Source organism: Mesocricetus auratus, unplaced genomic scaffold, assembly GCF_017639785.1.
Source record: "Mesocricetus auratus isolate SY011 unplaced genomic scaffold, BCM_Maur_2.0 Super-Scaffold_100010, whole genome shotgun sequence".
Taxonomy (NCBI): domain Eukaryota; kingdom Metazoa; phylum Chordata; class Mammalia; order Rodentia; family Cricetidae; genus Mesocricetus; species Mesocricetus auratus.
The window spans coordinates 69,271,713-69,286,274 of NW_024429194.1; the positions used below are offsets into that span (position 1 = coordinate 69,271,713).

A 14,562-nucleotide genomic window follows, 5' to 3' on the forward strand; every position below is an offset into this window, starting at 1 on the left:
CAATTGCAGTCCAAATGTCTGTTTGATTAGGGAACATTTAATCAACAATCAATGTAACACTGACTAGCTCTAAAACAGTAGAGTTCTATTAATTTTAATGGGTTATCTTCTCTGAGTTGTCTTCTGTACATTTCCATACATATTAAGGTTAGAAAAAAGCTAGGTGTGCAGTCATTGAACACTTGTCTAACATGCACAAAGTCCTGCCTGGATTTTCTCCTTGGCAACCTTCACCCACATACACCTTTAAAATCTCTGCATAATTCAAATGAAAATATTGATATCAGTTGTAAATAATCCAAATGCTCAAAACAGAAACTTCTCAACATGTTCTACAATTAAAGACACTGGGATAAAGAGTCTTATCGCTGCAAATTCAGACACCTGTTCCCTGAATTTATGACAGTCATGTGCACGGGCTTACATGGGGCAGGGGGAGGTCTGGGACGGATGTTAGGAATCACCCTCCATCATTCTTCTACCGTAGTCACCCAGGAAGACCTTCAATCAAGCCAAGAGCTTGTCTACACTTCTAGAGAGCCCATCTCTGTCTTCTGAGGCTGGAATTACAGGTGTGCTGCTATGCATTTGGGTGGGTTTCTGGATATTGAAACTCTGCCTTCATAGTTGCATGGTAAGCACTTAAGTATCAGGTCATCTTCCTACTCCAATTTTACTTTTAAGATAAGGCCTTGTTATGTAGCTCAGATAGGCTTCCAACTCAGGGTCATCCTGACTTGGCCAGCTGGAGTTCTGGTGTACACAACCACATCTGGGATTGATTATGGATAACGGGAAAGGGGTCCAGGCCTTCTCATATGCCGAGTGAATACTCTGTCCTTGAGTACTTTTATTTAGGCCCTCAGTCCAAAATAAAAATTTTGAAATAGTATTAATTAATTACAAAGTAATGTCACACACACACACCCCAAAACAAAAACACAATGGAGTTTACTCAACTTTCCTACTGACAACTTAAAAAGAATCATCAGTGAAGGGCTTTCATACTGACGGTAATTATGGTCACTGGTATAATATTATTATGAAGTTTCATTATCTTTCAATAAAAATAAAAGCACCTCAAAATTCCTAAATGTTCTGAAACACCAATTCTTTTCAGTGTGAACTAGGTATTTTATAATCTGAAGAGAAAGTTTAGTTCTTTCCTCTCTAAGAATCCTTTGTGGAGATTTTGTCAAATATGGCACATCTAAGATGCAACTGTTCAGATTCCCATAACAACAAAGCAGATACTGTTATGAAATATTCCTTTACACTGTGTGAAGATGTGTCACTGTGACTGCTTTAATAAAAAGCTAAATGGTCAATACCCAGGCAAGAGGTATAGGAGGAACTTCTGGAGAGAGAGAGAGCTCTGCAAAGAAGAAAGGCAGTCGTCAGTCAATGTGGAGTATGTAGGATGGACATAATGGAGACGAGGTAATGAGTGCATGGAAGAACATAGGTTACAGAATATGGATTAATTTACGTTATTATAAGAGCTGTTAGAAACAGGCCTAAACTAAGGAGCTTTCATAATTATTAAGAAGTCTCTATGTGGTTATTTGGGAGCTGACAGGCAGTACAGAGAAAAGACTGGTTGCAAGATACATTCCAGGTTGATGAGCCTTCTATTTCTACAATATGTAACCTAGCTAGTTCTGCTGCAGGCTTCTGAGCACGTCTAGCTCCACCAATTTCAGCACAAGCTTCCAAGGATGGCAAACAACACTTCACTCCTTTCTTAAAGCTAAAATGTTTTAGTAAAACAAAGCTAATTCATGTTGATTAGATAGATCTAGGGAATATAATTTAACAAAGTAGATAGAAGGGTGTGGTGACACACACTGCTGTAAGCTAACAATTGGGAGAGTGAGGGCGGAGGATCATAACCTCAAGTCAAGCATGACTGTAGAGCAAAACCCTATCTCAAAAACAAAGCAACAAAAAGAGAATGTTTTAGTTTGCTTCCTATTACTACGATCAAACACTGTGACCAAAATCAATCTAGGAGGAAAGGGTGTATTTCAGCTTACAGCTTGTAGTTCATCATCCAGTGATATCAGGGCAGGATGCTGAAGGCAGTACTCACAGCACATTTAATGGTTTGCTTTGCATTCAATGCCCCTTCCTCATCTCAGTTATTTAAATAGGCACATGACAAAGCCTCTTCCAACAGAAGTCACAGATATTAAGAAGGGACTCTACTTCTTCAGTTATTACTCATTTTGGAAGAAATAGAAGCAAATCATACATGAAAGAAACTTTGGAAATAGATATGAAAACAAAATATAAGAATGAGCAAAGGGCTACCCATTAGAGATTGGCACTGGTACCAATCAACGGCTGACTGAGTAAATGCATAAAACTGCGTTCTTGCAAAGAACACAATCTTGCTAAGCATCTCTTGCGTTGTGTAGACCAAATGCTAGACACTGATCCACATGTCCGCAGCTCATGTTCCCAGAACTGAAAACTAGAACCTCCATCAGCCATATTCCAATTTTTTAAAATCAGACTTTCAAGATTATTACTTCCTAATCCAGTTCATCTCCTTTAGCTACTGTATTTATTTATAATGATGAACCTTGAATGAAAAAAAATCCATTAATAGCATACTAGGAAATTATAGAATATCAGAACATTCCTGACACCTGTGTATACTACAGCAATTGTAGGAAATGCAACAAACTCATAGAAAGGTTGCTGGCTTCCCTAAAACCTGATACTTCCCCCCACCCCTCTAAGCACAGCATTATCTTTTTTTTTTTTTGGTTTTTACGAGACAGGGTTTCTCTGTATTGTTTTGGAGGCTGTCGGTCCAGCCCAGCCTCAAACTCAGAGATCCACCTGCCTCTCTCTCCCGAGTGCTGGGATTAAAGGCGTGCGCCACCACCGCCCGACCTCTAAGCGCAGCTTTATCTTAACTCAGTTTACAGTTGGCTTCTCTAATTTTTTGTTGCTGTTGTAGTTTTGTTTTTTGTTTTCTGTTTTCTGAGACAGGGTTTCTCTGTGTAGCCCTAGCTATCCTTGAAGTTAGAGATCCACCTGCCTCTGCTTCCACCACCTGGTGAGCCACCACCACCTAGTAAGCTTCTCTAATTTTAAATAGACCTTTCTCTTCTCATTTTAGTGGCTATCCAGGATAAACTAGTGATCAGCAAATAAGGAAAACATCAATAAGAAATTGTACTTGAAAGTACTCTGAAACCTCCCTCTATAACCTGTGAAGCAAAGGGCTCTCACACCAAGTAAAGTCACGCTGTGAAAGTTTCATTTCTTTAATGCCTTTAGCATGTGCATGTACAAAGTGTGGACTACCTCATGGGATGATCTTGATTTCCCAATTCAAACCTCTGAGCCTATGCCAAGTAATTTCAAGTGATATTTACCTGACACACTGTGTTGCTGGTAATTGTAGGAAGATGGAATTGCACCAATAGGAAGCTGTGGCTTTGGATTGCCTGGTGGTACCTCATCATCATCTTCCCCAAAATGGTGAACTTTCTCGTACTTTTCTAGATAACTGAAAGAGAAAAACAGCAGAACAAAAAAAGTTTAAATATGTATATGTATTATTTTTAAACTTCTACCACAGATTTCTTTTTTGGATACCTAAGAATCTAAGTACCATTCACAATTATAGCAGTGACCTCGGCTCATCAGGAATACTGCTATACGGCTGGAGAGGTGGCTCAGCCCTTAAAGGCTAGGCTCACAACCAAAAATATAAGGAATACTGGTATAAACTCAATGCAACTTAAAATAGTTTTTCTCTCTACAGAAAAGATCTTACAATTCCATAAAGTTATTTTAGCAACAGACAACTATCTGGCAGTACATAATAATACCCTCTATATATTGTTTTTATCAAGTTATACTCACCCCAACAGCTGGTCTCACATTGTAAGGTGACTATGAGCATGGCCACTGTGATCAAGAACAGTGAAACAGGTTGACTGGAGGACTAATGTCTTGGCTAGTTGTATGTCAACTTGACACAAGCTAAAGTCATTGAGATGAGGGAACCTCAATTAAGAAAATGTCTCACCGGGCGGTGGTGGCGCACTTGGGAGGCAGAAGCAGGCGGATCTCTGTGAGTTGGAGGTCAGCCTGGTCTACAGAGTGAGTTCCAGGACAGCCTCCAAAACAATACAGAGAAACCCTGTCTGGAAAAAAAAAAAAAAGAAAAAGAAAAAGAAAAGAAAAAAGAAAATGCCTCCCTAAGACGAGGCTGTAGTAGTGACTGATGGGCAAGGACTCAGCCCATTGTGGGTAGTCATTCCTGGGCAGGTGTCCCTGAGTTCTATTAGAAAGCAGACTGAGCAAGTCATGAGGAGCAAGTCATTAAACAGCACCCCTCCATGGCCTCTCATCAGCTATTGCCCCAGGTCCCTGCCCTGTTTGAGTTCCTGTCCTGACTTCCTTCACTGATGAACAGTGATGAGCAAGTATAGGCCAAATAAATCCACCCCCCCAGTACTCCCCAAGAAAGGAAACATATGTTGGAGTAACTGAAAGACAAGCTCTAGGAGTTAACAGACAAACATGTTAAAGCCCCCCAGTTCCACCACTTCTGACAAAAAAGGCAATTCAGCTGACTGAGTTTCATTGACCAGGTCTGAAGTCTCAGTCAATACTGGAACTGATGAAGCTGTGCTGAGTACTAAATGGTATAATGTATTGTAAAAGGCTGTTAGGTCACTACTGAGAAACAATGATAAAGGTAGATTTGTGTGGTAACAGTAAAGACTGATTTTGGTTATTTTACAAATTAATTTTTGTATCTGGGGTTGAATCATTAGAGTTTTCAACTCACTGTTCCTCTATCAACTTTTCAGGGGGAAATGATGTAATTAGAAAGGTGTTTTAAGTACTTTGATCTGGCCTAGATTCTTGATTCAAAGTGAAGCTTTTCTTACTTATTTTTTTATAAGGTATAAAGTCACTGTAAACACAAATGAAGATTCCCTGGCCTTGAGGTATACCACGGGCTCACTGACTATTCCAATGTATTTCTGTGATACATTTATTTATCAACATATAATAGCAATGCACAATTTACCCAATTGAAAGTAATTCAGTTCTCAAGTGACATATATAGGCTATTTTGTTTTACAGTTGCTATCACCAATCATGCTATACCTATGTATGTATGTATGTATGTATGTATGTGCCATCTATTTTATTCTTTATTATTAGTGATTCACAACCATATGTAGGAACATATGTGGTGCATAAATATGTATTCAGGCAACATACACATAACATCAGTTCATTTTCCCCTTCTAGGTCTCTCTGAAAGTTAGGGGATGGTGCTTTCAGGATCAACCTGTGTGTGCTAGGAAGATGCTCTACCATTGAGACATATCCCTGTCACAACCTTTGACATCTTACAACAGTCAAATGTTCTGAAAAGTTACAAGCCATCCGTTAATATCTGAAAAAGAAAAGTTTCTTCCCATATAATCTAGCCACACTTCTGAAACTGTACAAACAGAAGTAATACATAACAAAGTGTTAGTACTTAACAAAACAGTGGCGCTTTATTTCAAGGAACTATTTTTCTTTGATATTATCTACGTCTCAATGAAAAAAATTTAAAAATGACTGCAATAACAATACCAATTTACTGCTTGGAGCCATAAAGGAATTAAATTATACCCTTCCACTCCTCCCAAGTTCTCCATTTAAGCTCAATTGGATCAGGAAACTTTCTAGCTTGGAAACAACATCATTACTGCTACCGATACAGCACTGAAACTAAGACACAAGCACAGGTAAAACGTTTTCAATTTGATCCTGTGGGTGTCCCAAGCAAGCAGTTTTTGGTCTAAAAAAATAATGACTGAGAATGGATAGTCCCTTGTAGTATAAAAGACCATAAATCAAGCCTGTTCTTCTTGATGTTAACAAAGTTACTATACAAAGAAGAATATGCATAAAATGTGTGGTGAGAAAAAGAAATGCCTGGCCTGCTAAGGAAAGTGAGGGTGGCAGACTGATTTTTTAATAGATTTTAGATACTAATCTGGCTGCAAGCCAAAAGTAAACTGAGGTAAAGCAGCTGTGAAAAGACCTGCAGGGTAAACGGATGGGCTGGTCAGTGTCAGAACATCCTTCTGTTGTCTCTTTTTAACTCAGCTCCTCATTTAACTTGGACTGTAACTTTCAGTGAGAATATTATGACAGAATATAACCCAGCATGCCTTCTTCCACTTTTGTGTTGTGGTACCCTGTAAATGTTAGCATGTGTCAGGAAATACATCATGAATGAGTAAAAGTGATTTTAGTTCTGAAAGTGGACAACAGGAATCTTCTTTTATGTCTAGAAAGTTTAAAGGTCACAACCTTCCAGCTATTAAGAAGAAACAGACCCAAATAAAACAAAACAACAAAAATAGGCTCTCCTGGAATGTTTGAAACAGAGCAAACATGCAGACCCGTCTTCAGTATTATTAGCATTTCACCTTGTTCCTCCTCCTCTTGTCTTGTCTGTGTGAGCTGATTCATAATTACCTCGTTTAGTTCTAGTTTCACTTCCTTTGATACTCATTAGTAGTTTTGTTGCATTACCTGTGTATGGTCTGAATAAGAATAGCCCCAATAGGCTCATATAGATGAATGGTAATTCAACAGGAAGTGGCACTATTTGAAAAGATTAGAAGGATTATGAGGTGTAGCCTAGTTGAAAGACATGTGTCATTGGGAGTGAGCTTTGAGGTTTCAAAGGCCCAAGCTAGGCACAGTCAGACAGTGAAGTCTGTCTCTGCCTACAAATTAGGATGCAGCACTCCAGCACCTGCCTACATGCAGCCATGTTCCCTGGACGATGATCATGGACTAATTCTGAAACTATAAGCAAGTCCCCAATTAAATGTTTTCTCTTTTAAGAGTTGGCTTGGTCATAGTGTCTCTGCATAGCAATAGAACAGTGACTAAGATACCTATTGGTGTGAAATAAACTTTTTGTACACCGTGAAGATTTGTCACTCTGATTGGTTTAATAAAAAGCTGAACTGCCAATAGTTAGGCAGGATGTCAAGGCACAGAGGGCACTGGGAGGAAGAAAGGGAGACAAGACACCAGGGACACAGAGCAAGCAGGATGGGCACTACAGGGATGAGGTAATAAAGCCATGAGGCAGAAAGTAAATTAGTAGAAATGGGTTAATTTAAGTTATAAGACATGGTTAGAAACAAGCCTGAAGTATTGGCTGAGCTTTCATAATTAATAAATCTCTGAGTCATTAATAGGGAGCTGACAGTCATGATGAAAAATCCTCTTATACCCTGTAAGTTTTACCTTTATTTTGATACCAAAAAAAAGATAGATAATTTTTAACAACCATATCCAAAGTATTTGCCTGTTATGGAAAGAGTACTATAGTATTCATTGATACATGATTTCAACAGCTGTTTCCCTAACAAATAAATCTTCTAGGATATACTATAATAGTGTTTGTTAATAAGCTTTTTTAAATTGTCATTGGTGTTATAGCTGCATGTATATCTGTGTGTGTGTAGGGGGGTCAGATCTTGGAGTTACAGATAGGTATGCGTTGTGATGTGGGTACTGGGAATTAAATCCGGGCCCTCTACAAGAGCAGTCAGTGTTCTTAACAACTGAGGCATCTCTCCAGCCCCTAATATGTTTTTTTTTAAAGTTGATACTAAGAATTACTTTTGTGAACAGCCTCACTAGGGATCTTATCTCTCAAAATAAAAAAGTCCTTATTAAACCAAAAATGTGGATGAAAAACCAAAATATCAATAACAAAAATACCGGGAAGGCTTGAAATTATGCTCTGAAAGCCAGTGATTACAACAGACTATATCCAGCAAAACTACATCTCACAAGCGAAAGACAGAACGATGCCAAAGCAAACATGGCATAGGGAAACAAAAAAGACTAAAAAGTTAACAATGACAGGAATGAATATATCTCTTTCAAAAAACAATTCTATGAAGCTAATGTAATAGCCTCTACTTACAGAAACCCACCCAACACAACTATGAATGTTAATAGTCTTGATTTTACAATCCAGTAATAAAGACTAGGGAATCAGACTTATGGACAATTATTCATACATTTAAATGAGCAGAGAAGCCAAAATAATGATGTACCTGAAGGCCTTGGAAAAATAACAAGCCAAGCCCAAAACCAACCGAAAAGGGGGGAAAAAAAAGAACAGGGTAGAAATTAATTAAATACAAATGAAAAAAATTAAAAGAATTAATGAAGCACTGGTATATTGAAAAGAAAAAATAAGATCAACAAACAAACCATTTATCATTTGCTAAATTTCCCAAAACAAAGACTTAAACTAATGTTGGAGATAGATAAAAATATGTCCAGTATTACATACCTTAACGATTCATATTACAAAAAAACAGAAAATTTTAAAATGGGTCAATTTCGAGCCAGGCGTTGGTGGCGCACGCCTTTAATCCCAGCACTCGGGAGGCAGAGGCAGGCAGATCCCTGTGAGTTCAAGGCCAGCCGTCTACAGAGTGAGTTCCAGGACAGCCTCCAAAACAATACAGAGAAACCCTGTCTCGAAAAACCAAAAAACAAAACCAAAAAACAAAAAACAAAATAAAATGGGTCAATTTCTAGACACATATGACCTATCAAACAAAGTTAAACCAAGAAACAAACAGTTAAAACAGACCTATAGCAAGCAATAAATTTGAAGCAGTAAGACATAAAAATTAAAAAGCCATGTCCAGATGAAATTTACTGCTGAATTATATCAGACCTTTAAAAAAGAACACCAATTGCTTCTAAAACCAGTCCACAAGACATTAAAAACAAAACAAAAACAGAATGCTACCAACCTTTCTTGAAGTCAGCTTTCCCAAAGTGCCAAAACAACATAAAGACACATATAGATCAATCTCTTGATGAATGTACAAACTCTGGTGAACAGTGATAAAAGTTTTCTCAATAAAACCTTGAAAATCTAATTCAAGAACACATAAAAAAGATACTGTGCCATGATCAAGTTGGCTTCATAACAAAAATGCAAATATGCTTCAACAAATCAATAAATGTATTACAACCATATAAAATGACTCAAAGACAGGATTGACAAGATGATCTCAATAGACCCAGGAAAGGTTTTTGACAAAATTCAACATGTCCTCTTGACAAAAACCAGGAAAAGAGTAAGTATAGAAGGAGCATATCTGAATATCCTAACGGCCATAAACTAGAATCCTAAAGTCCATATCATACTATCAGGGGAATCTTATGGCATTCTACTAAAATCAGAAACGAGATAAGGGGTCCCTTTTCCCACTTGTATTCAATACAGTAATTATAGTTTTACTTAGATCAAAAAGAGAAACGCAGGTAATAAAAGGGAAACAATAGGAAAATAATTCAAAGTACTAACAAGTTGGCTGGATACAAAATTAATCAAGAGAGTTCAATAATCTTTCTATATACTAAATAGTTACAACTGCCTAGAAAAATGAGAATTAATCTTCCAATTGCATAAGTAAGTAAAAATAAACAAATCAAAATAAGGTTTGGAGCAAACCTTAGCAAGGGAAGTAATAGATCTATACAATGAAACTTCAAAACACTGAAGAACACCTGGTCTGATAATGCCTCCCCATAAGCTGTAAACTATTTAACAAAAACCTTAACACCAGGTATTCGAAATTCACTATCTAGCTGAAGGTCATAGTAGTCTAAGAGATTTCCAAAACATTTTTGGCGATTGCTGTTGCCCTTACTTGCCCCCAGAGCCTGAAGGTAAGTCCCTACTGATGAACACATGATGTACTTTGAACATAAGACCTGGAGAATCCAAGCTGCATCTGAACAAAAGCCTCTTTTGTATAGTCTACCTTTCGTGGTATCAGAAGACACCAAGTAAGCTTCCAAGGGAGTCAAATAGCCATACAATGATGAGCTTGGCAGGATACAGTGATGTCATACATACCTTGGAGGTAGCCAAAAGCTCTCTAATTACTTGTGGTATATTTCTATGTCATAAAAAACTTTATTACTGAAGATAAATAATACCATACAGTTCAGAAACAGCTCTTGGAGGAATTGACTGGTACTAACATTGAAGCCTCCTCCCTCAGGGCTTGCTTTCATCAAAGGTGCCATGCAAGTTGACAAGGGAAAAAAAATAATCAATAGTCCTATCCAGCTAAATGTATGCAAACGACAATGAGGACTGGCCTGACAAGACATCCTAATGATACAACAGTGCCACTTATATCCTGGGGGTAATAACCAGCTGTCTAATTGGACTTAAAAGGAAACTCATGGATGGTACTGTAAACCTAGCCAGCTAAGCATGACTGGAGAGATCAGAGACCCTAGGAGTTTCCTAAATCAATATAGCTACTAAATACATTCCAAATACTTATTCTTTTATTCACAGGTAAAGTCAGTGCTCATCTTCAATGAAGCTTCTTTTTGTAGCACACAAGGGAACTACAAAGCTCTATAATTGGTCAAAAATGCAAACAATAAGTGACCATGGGTGCCCAGCATCAATCTGTACCTACATAATGACTATTTCAGTTGACCTGCAGATATGGATGGGGGAAGGAACGGTTTATTTGGCTTACATATTCTGAATCACAGTCTAAGGAGAGAAGGCAAGACAGTAACTCAAGCAGGGCAGGAACCTAGAGGCAGAAGCTGATACACAAGCTATGGAGGGGTGCTGCTTACTGGCTTACTCCTCATGGCTTGCTCAGCCTGCTTTCTTATAGAACCCAGGACAACCAGCCCAGGTATATATATATACACATCCTGGGTTCTCTCCCATCATTAACTAATTAAGAAAATGCCCTACAAGCTTGCCTGCCTACAGACAGATTTTATGGAGACATTTTTTTTCAATTGAGGCTCCCTCCTCTCAGATGACTGTAGCAGGTGTCAAGCTGACATAAAACTAGCCAGGACAGGGGCTAACTAAAAATAATTGGACCTGGTGGCACATGCCTTTAATCCAAGTACCTGGGAAGTAGGGTCAGGAGGATATCTGCATTTGAGGCCAATCTAGTCTACCTAGTGAGTCCCACGATAGCCATGACTACATAAAGACTCCGTCTCAAAAAAAAAAAAAAAAAAAAAAAGTCAGATATGGTGGCACATGGTTTTAATTCCAGCTCTAGGGAGGCAGAGGTAAGTGAATCTCTGAGTTTAAGGACAGCCTGGTCTACAGAGCTACTTCCAGGACACCCAGGGCTACACAGAGAAACCCTGTCTCAAACAAACAAACAAACAAACAAACAAGTAAATAAATGAATGTGATAAATTGATTTAAAGTTACAATACTTGAAACAGGAAAAGATGAACCCCTAGAATAGAACATAACAAATGACCTGACTAGTATAAAAATGAAACATTTCAAATACATGCAGAGAACAGCATCTTAATAATTTATTCTAAGATAACTCAATCATTTGGGAAAAACAATTTTTATATTATACTAAACTGATCAAAAGCCAGGCGTTGGTGGCACACACCTTTAATCCCAACAATCGGGAGGCAGAGGCAGGCAGATCTCTGTGAGTTGGAGGCCAGCCTGGTCTACAGAGTGAGTTCTAGGACAGCCTCCAAAACAATACAGAGAAACCCTGTCTCTGAGGTTGTTGGTTCTCTGTAAAAAGAGGGGCAGGGATGGTGATGAGTCCAGCAGCAGTTTCTTCTTATAAGAAACTTCCCCAGAGACTCAGCTATTAAAAACCTATTTATCTAAAACTATTTATAATAGTACTCTATATAGCACCTTGTGATATAAACATTTTCAACCTTACAGGATACTTTCATTACCCAGTCATGTTTTTTTTTTTTGTTTTTGTTTTTTCAAATTTTGTTAAGCACCTGTTCCTCTTAGGGCAGAGTAAAACTTTGGACCACAGAACCATTTGCTGTACAGTGCAGACTGTAAAGAGGTAAAAGGAACTGTACCAAACCCTGTATATCCCTTCCCTCCCACTCTATCCTCGAGGCCTGGGGTACCTTAGTAGAATAATGTGCAGTTCTGCAGAGCAGTTTGAATGCTACTGACTTAAAAATTAGACATGTGGGGTATGAGGGATGGCTCAGTGGACAAAGCACAGACTGCTCTTTCAGAAACCCTGCGCAGGGTTCCAAGCATCCATGCCAGGTGACTCACAAGCCTCTGTGGCAAAGCCTCTGTGGAAACCTGCACTAAAATGTACATACACACACACACACACACACACACACACACACACACACACACACACACACACACAAACGCATATCATTTAAAAAACAAACAAAACCTAAAAGTTAAGTCTTTAAAGTTTTTTTTTAAAGAATGAGCATTTAAAGTTGATTCTTGACAAAACATCTTAGTAAATTAACAAACAAAAAAAAGTTAAGAGTTGAAGGTGCCACCATGGGGAACTAAGGAAACAGTTACCTACCCTCATTCTGACTTCAAGTGGGGTGATGCCATTCCAGTCTGAAGTGCAGGTCCGTTTATTTTCTTACAATGACTAAGGCAGCATTAATTCATGATTCATAAGGCAATCCCAGTGATGCAAAACATGCCACAATGCATGGCAAACAACTGTAGCATCTCAAGTGCCATTATTTCGTTAAGTAAAAATATTAAATTAATTCATTAAAATAAGAAGCAAAAACAAACTTGATATTTCTAGTAAGTTGAGAAGTACCCAATGCATATTCGAGTCACCAAAATTCTTTCTAAACAAAGCAAATGGAAAGTTAAGAGTAGAAGCCTTGCCACCAATAGAAATAAATGTTCAAACAAAAGCAAATCATACCATCTAGAAATTGACTATGTGTTCTTTCATGTAGGGATTAACAAAATGTGGCTACCTGGAGATGTCTCTTGCTCAATTCACCGACAAAACAAACAATGCAACAAAACCAAAGACAGAAAACCAAACAACAAATAAACAAAAACAAAGAACAGAAAGGAAAGAATATATTCCCTAGGAGAAGTTTAAAATACTTTCAGCATTGGTAAGAATATAATTGTGATTCTACAATTTACTGCAAGGTAAAAAAGGACACTGGATGCCAGTGAGTCTGGGAAACAAGGAGGTTCCCAAGAGAGATGCATGACACCCCAGAGAAGTGGAATGAGGCAAGATCTCCTAAGCAGATTGGGAGCATCGGGGTAGGGGAGAGGGAGCCAAGAAAAAGAGAGGGGGATAAAAGGAGGGGGAGAAGAAGGCATGGGGGAACAGGAAGGTTGAGTCGAGGTAAGAATAGAGGAGAGCAGGATGAGAGATACCATAATAGATAGAGACATTATAGGCTTGAGGAGAGAGCTGACACTAGTGAGATCTCCAGAGATCTCCAAGGATAACACCAACTGGCAAACTAAACAATAGTGGAGAGACTACACTAATAGCCCCTCCTTGATGATAGGGTTGATGACTACCATATATGCCATCCTAGAACCTTCATCCAGGGACTGATGGAAGCAGAGACAGATACCCACAGCTAAACACTGAACTGAACTCCTGGAACCTAGTAACAGAGATGGAGGGGTGACGAGCAAAGGGGTCAAGACCATGACGATGAAAACCACAAAGACAGCTGACAGGATAAAGAGGAGCACTTGAATCTCAGACTGATGGCTAAGAGGCCAACACGGGACTGATCCAGACTCCACGGATGTAGTGCCAGTGAGGAGGCCACAGAAATCACTGGGAACTTGTGTAGTAGATCAGTATTCACCATGGTTTATGAATGAACTTTGGGAGCCCATTCCAAATAGAGGGATGCTCTCTCAGCCTGGACACATGGGGAAGGACCTAGGTCCTGCCCAGGATGAAATGACAGACTTTAGAGATCCCCCCAAAGGAGGGCCTCATCTTCCCTAGGGAATGATGTGGGGATTGGGTGGGGGCCTGGGGGGCTGGCGGAGGGACAAGGGAGGAGGGGCGGGAGAGGGAGCTGGGACATGTGAAACATTCATGTTTCTAATTTAAATAAAAACATATATTGAGAAAAAAAGAAAAAAATGGACATTGGAGATTAAAATGGCTTTTTGGTTTTTTTTTTCATTCATTCATTTTGGTTTTTTGAGGCAGGGTTTCTCTGTGTAACATTTCTGGCTGGCTTGGAACTCTGTAGACCAGGCTGGCCTCGAACTCACAGAGATCCGCCTACCCCTGCTTCTTGAGTGTGGGGATTAAAGGCATGCACCACCATTTCTATATGAGAAACTTCATATTAATTTCCAAGCAAGCTGTAAGTAACGTTACCAAATAAAACTGACTGAGAAATTAACCGCTATCCACCACAGCCAAAAGAAATGGCTCTGACTTTACAATGATAATTAGACTTTTATGTGTAATTCTTGAGTCAGAAGAACAAACATTTACCACATGCTACTCTAAATGAGGTTATCTTATGCAATTGAAAGTGTACTTAAATATTTAAACAGACATTTTGAGTGTATTAAAAAATATCCTTAATGGCAGATAATGTGGCTACAAAGTAGTAAAAAATTAAATGCACAGCTGGAAAGAGGGCTGAACAGCCTTGCTACTCTTCCAGAGAACTGGAGTTTGG

The 14,562-nt window shown here is 38.7% G+C and overlaps 1 protein-coding gene across 1 annotated transcript in view; it reads right to left on the reverse strand.

Annotated features, from left to right (window-relative positions):
- Arid2 (AT-rich interaction domain 2) overlaps window positions 1-14,562 on the reverse strand; it is a 120,239-nt gene that overhangs the window by 61,816 nt on the left and 43,861 nt on the right. Inside the window, exon 4 of the mRNA XM_040753911.1 lies at window positions 3,393-3,526. Within this exon, the coding sequence (XP_040609845.1) occupies window positions 3,393-3,526 (134 nt within the window). The remainder of the gene's footprint in view (window positions 1-3,392; window positions 3,527-14,562) is intronic.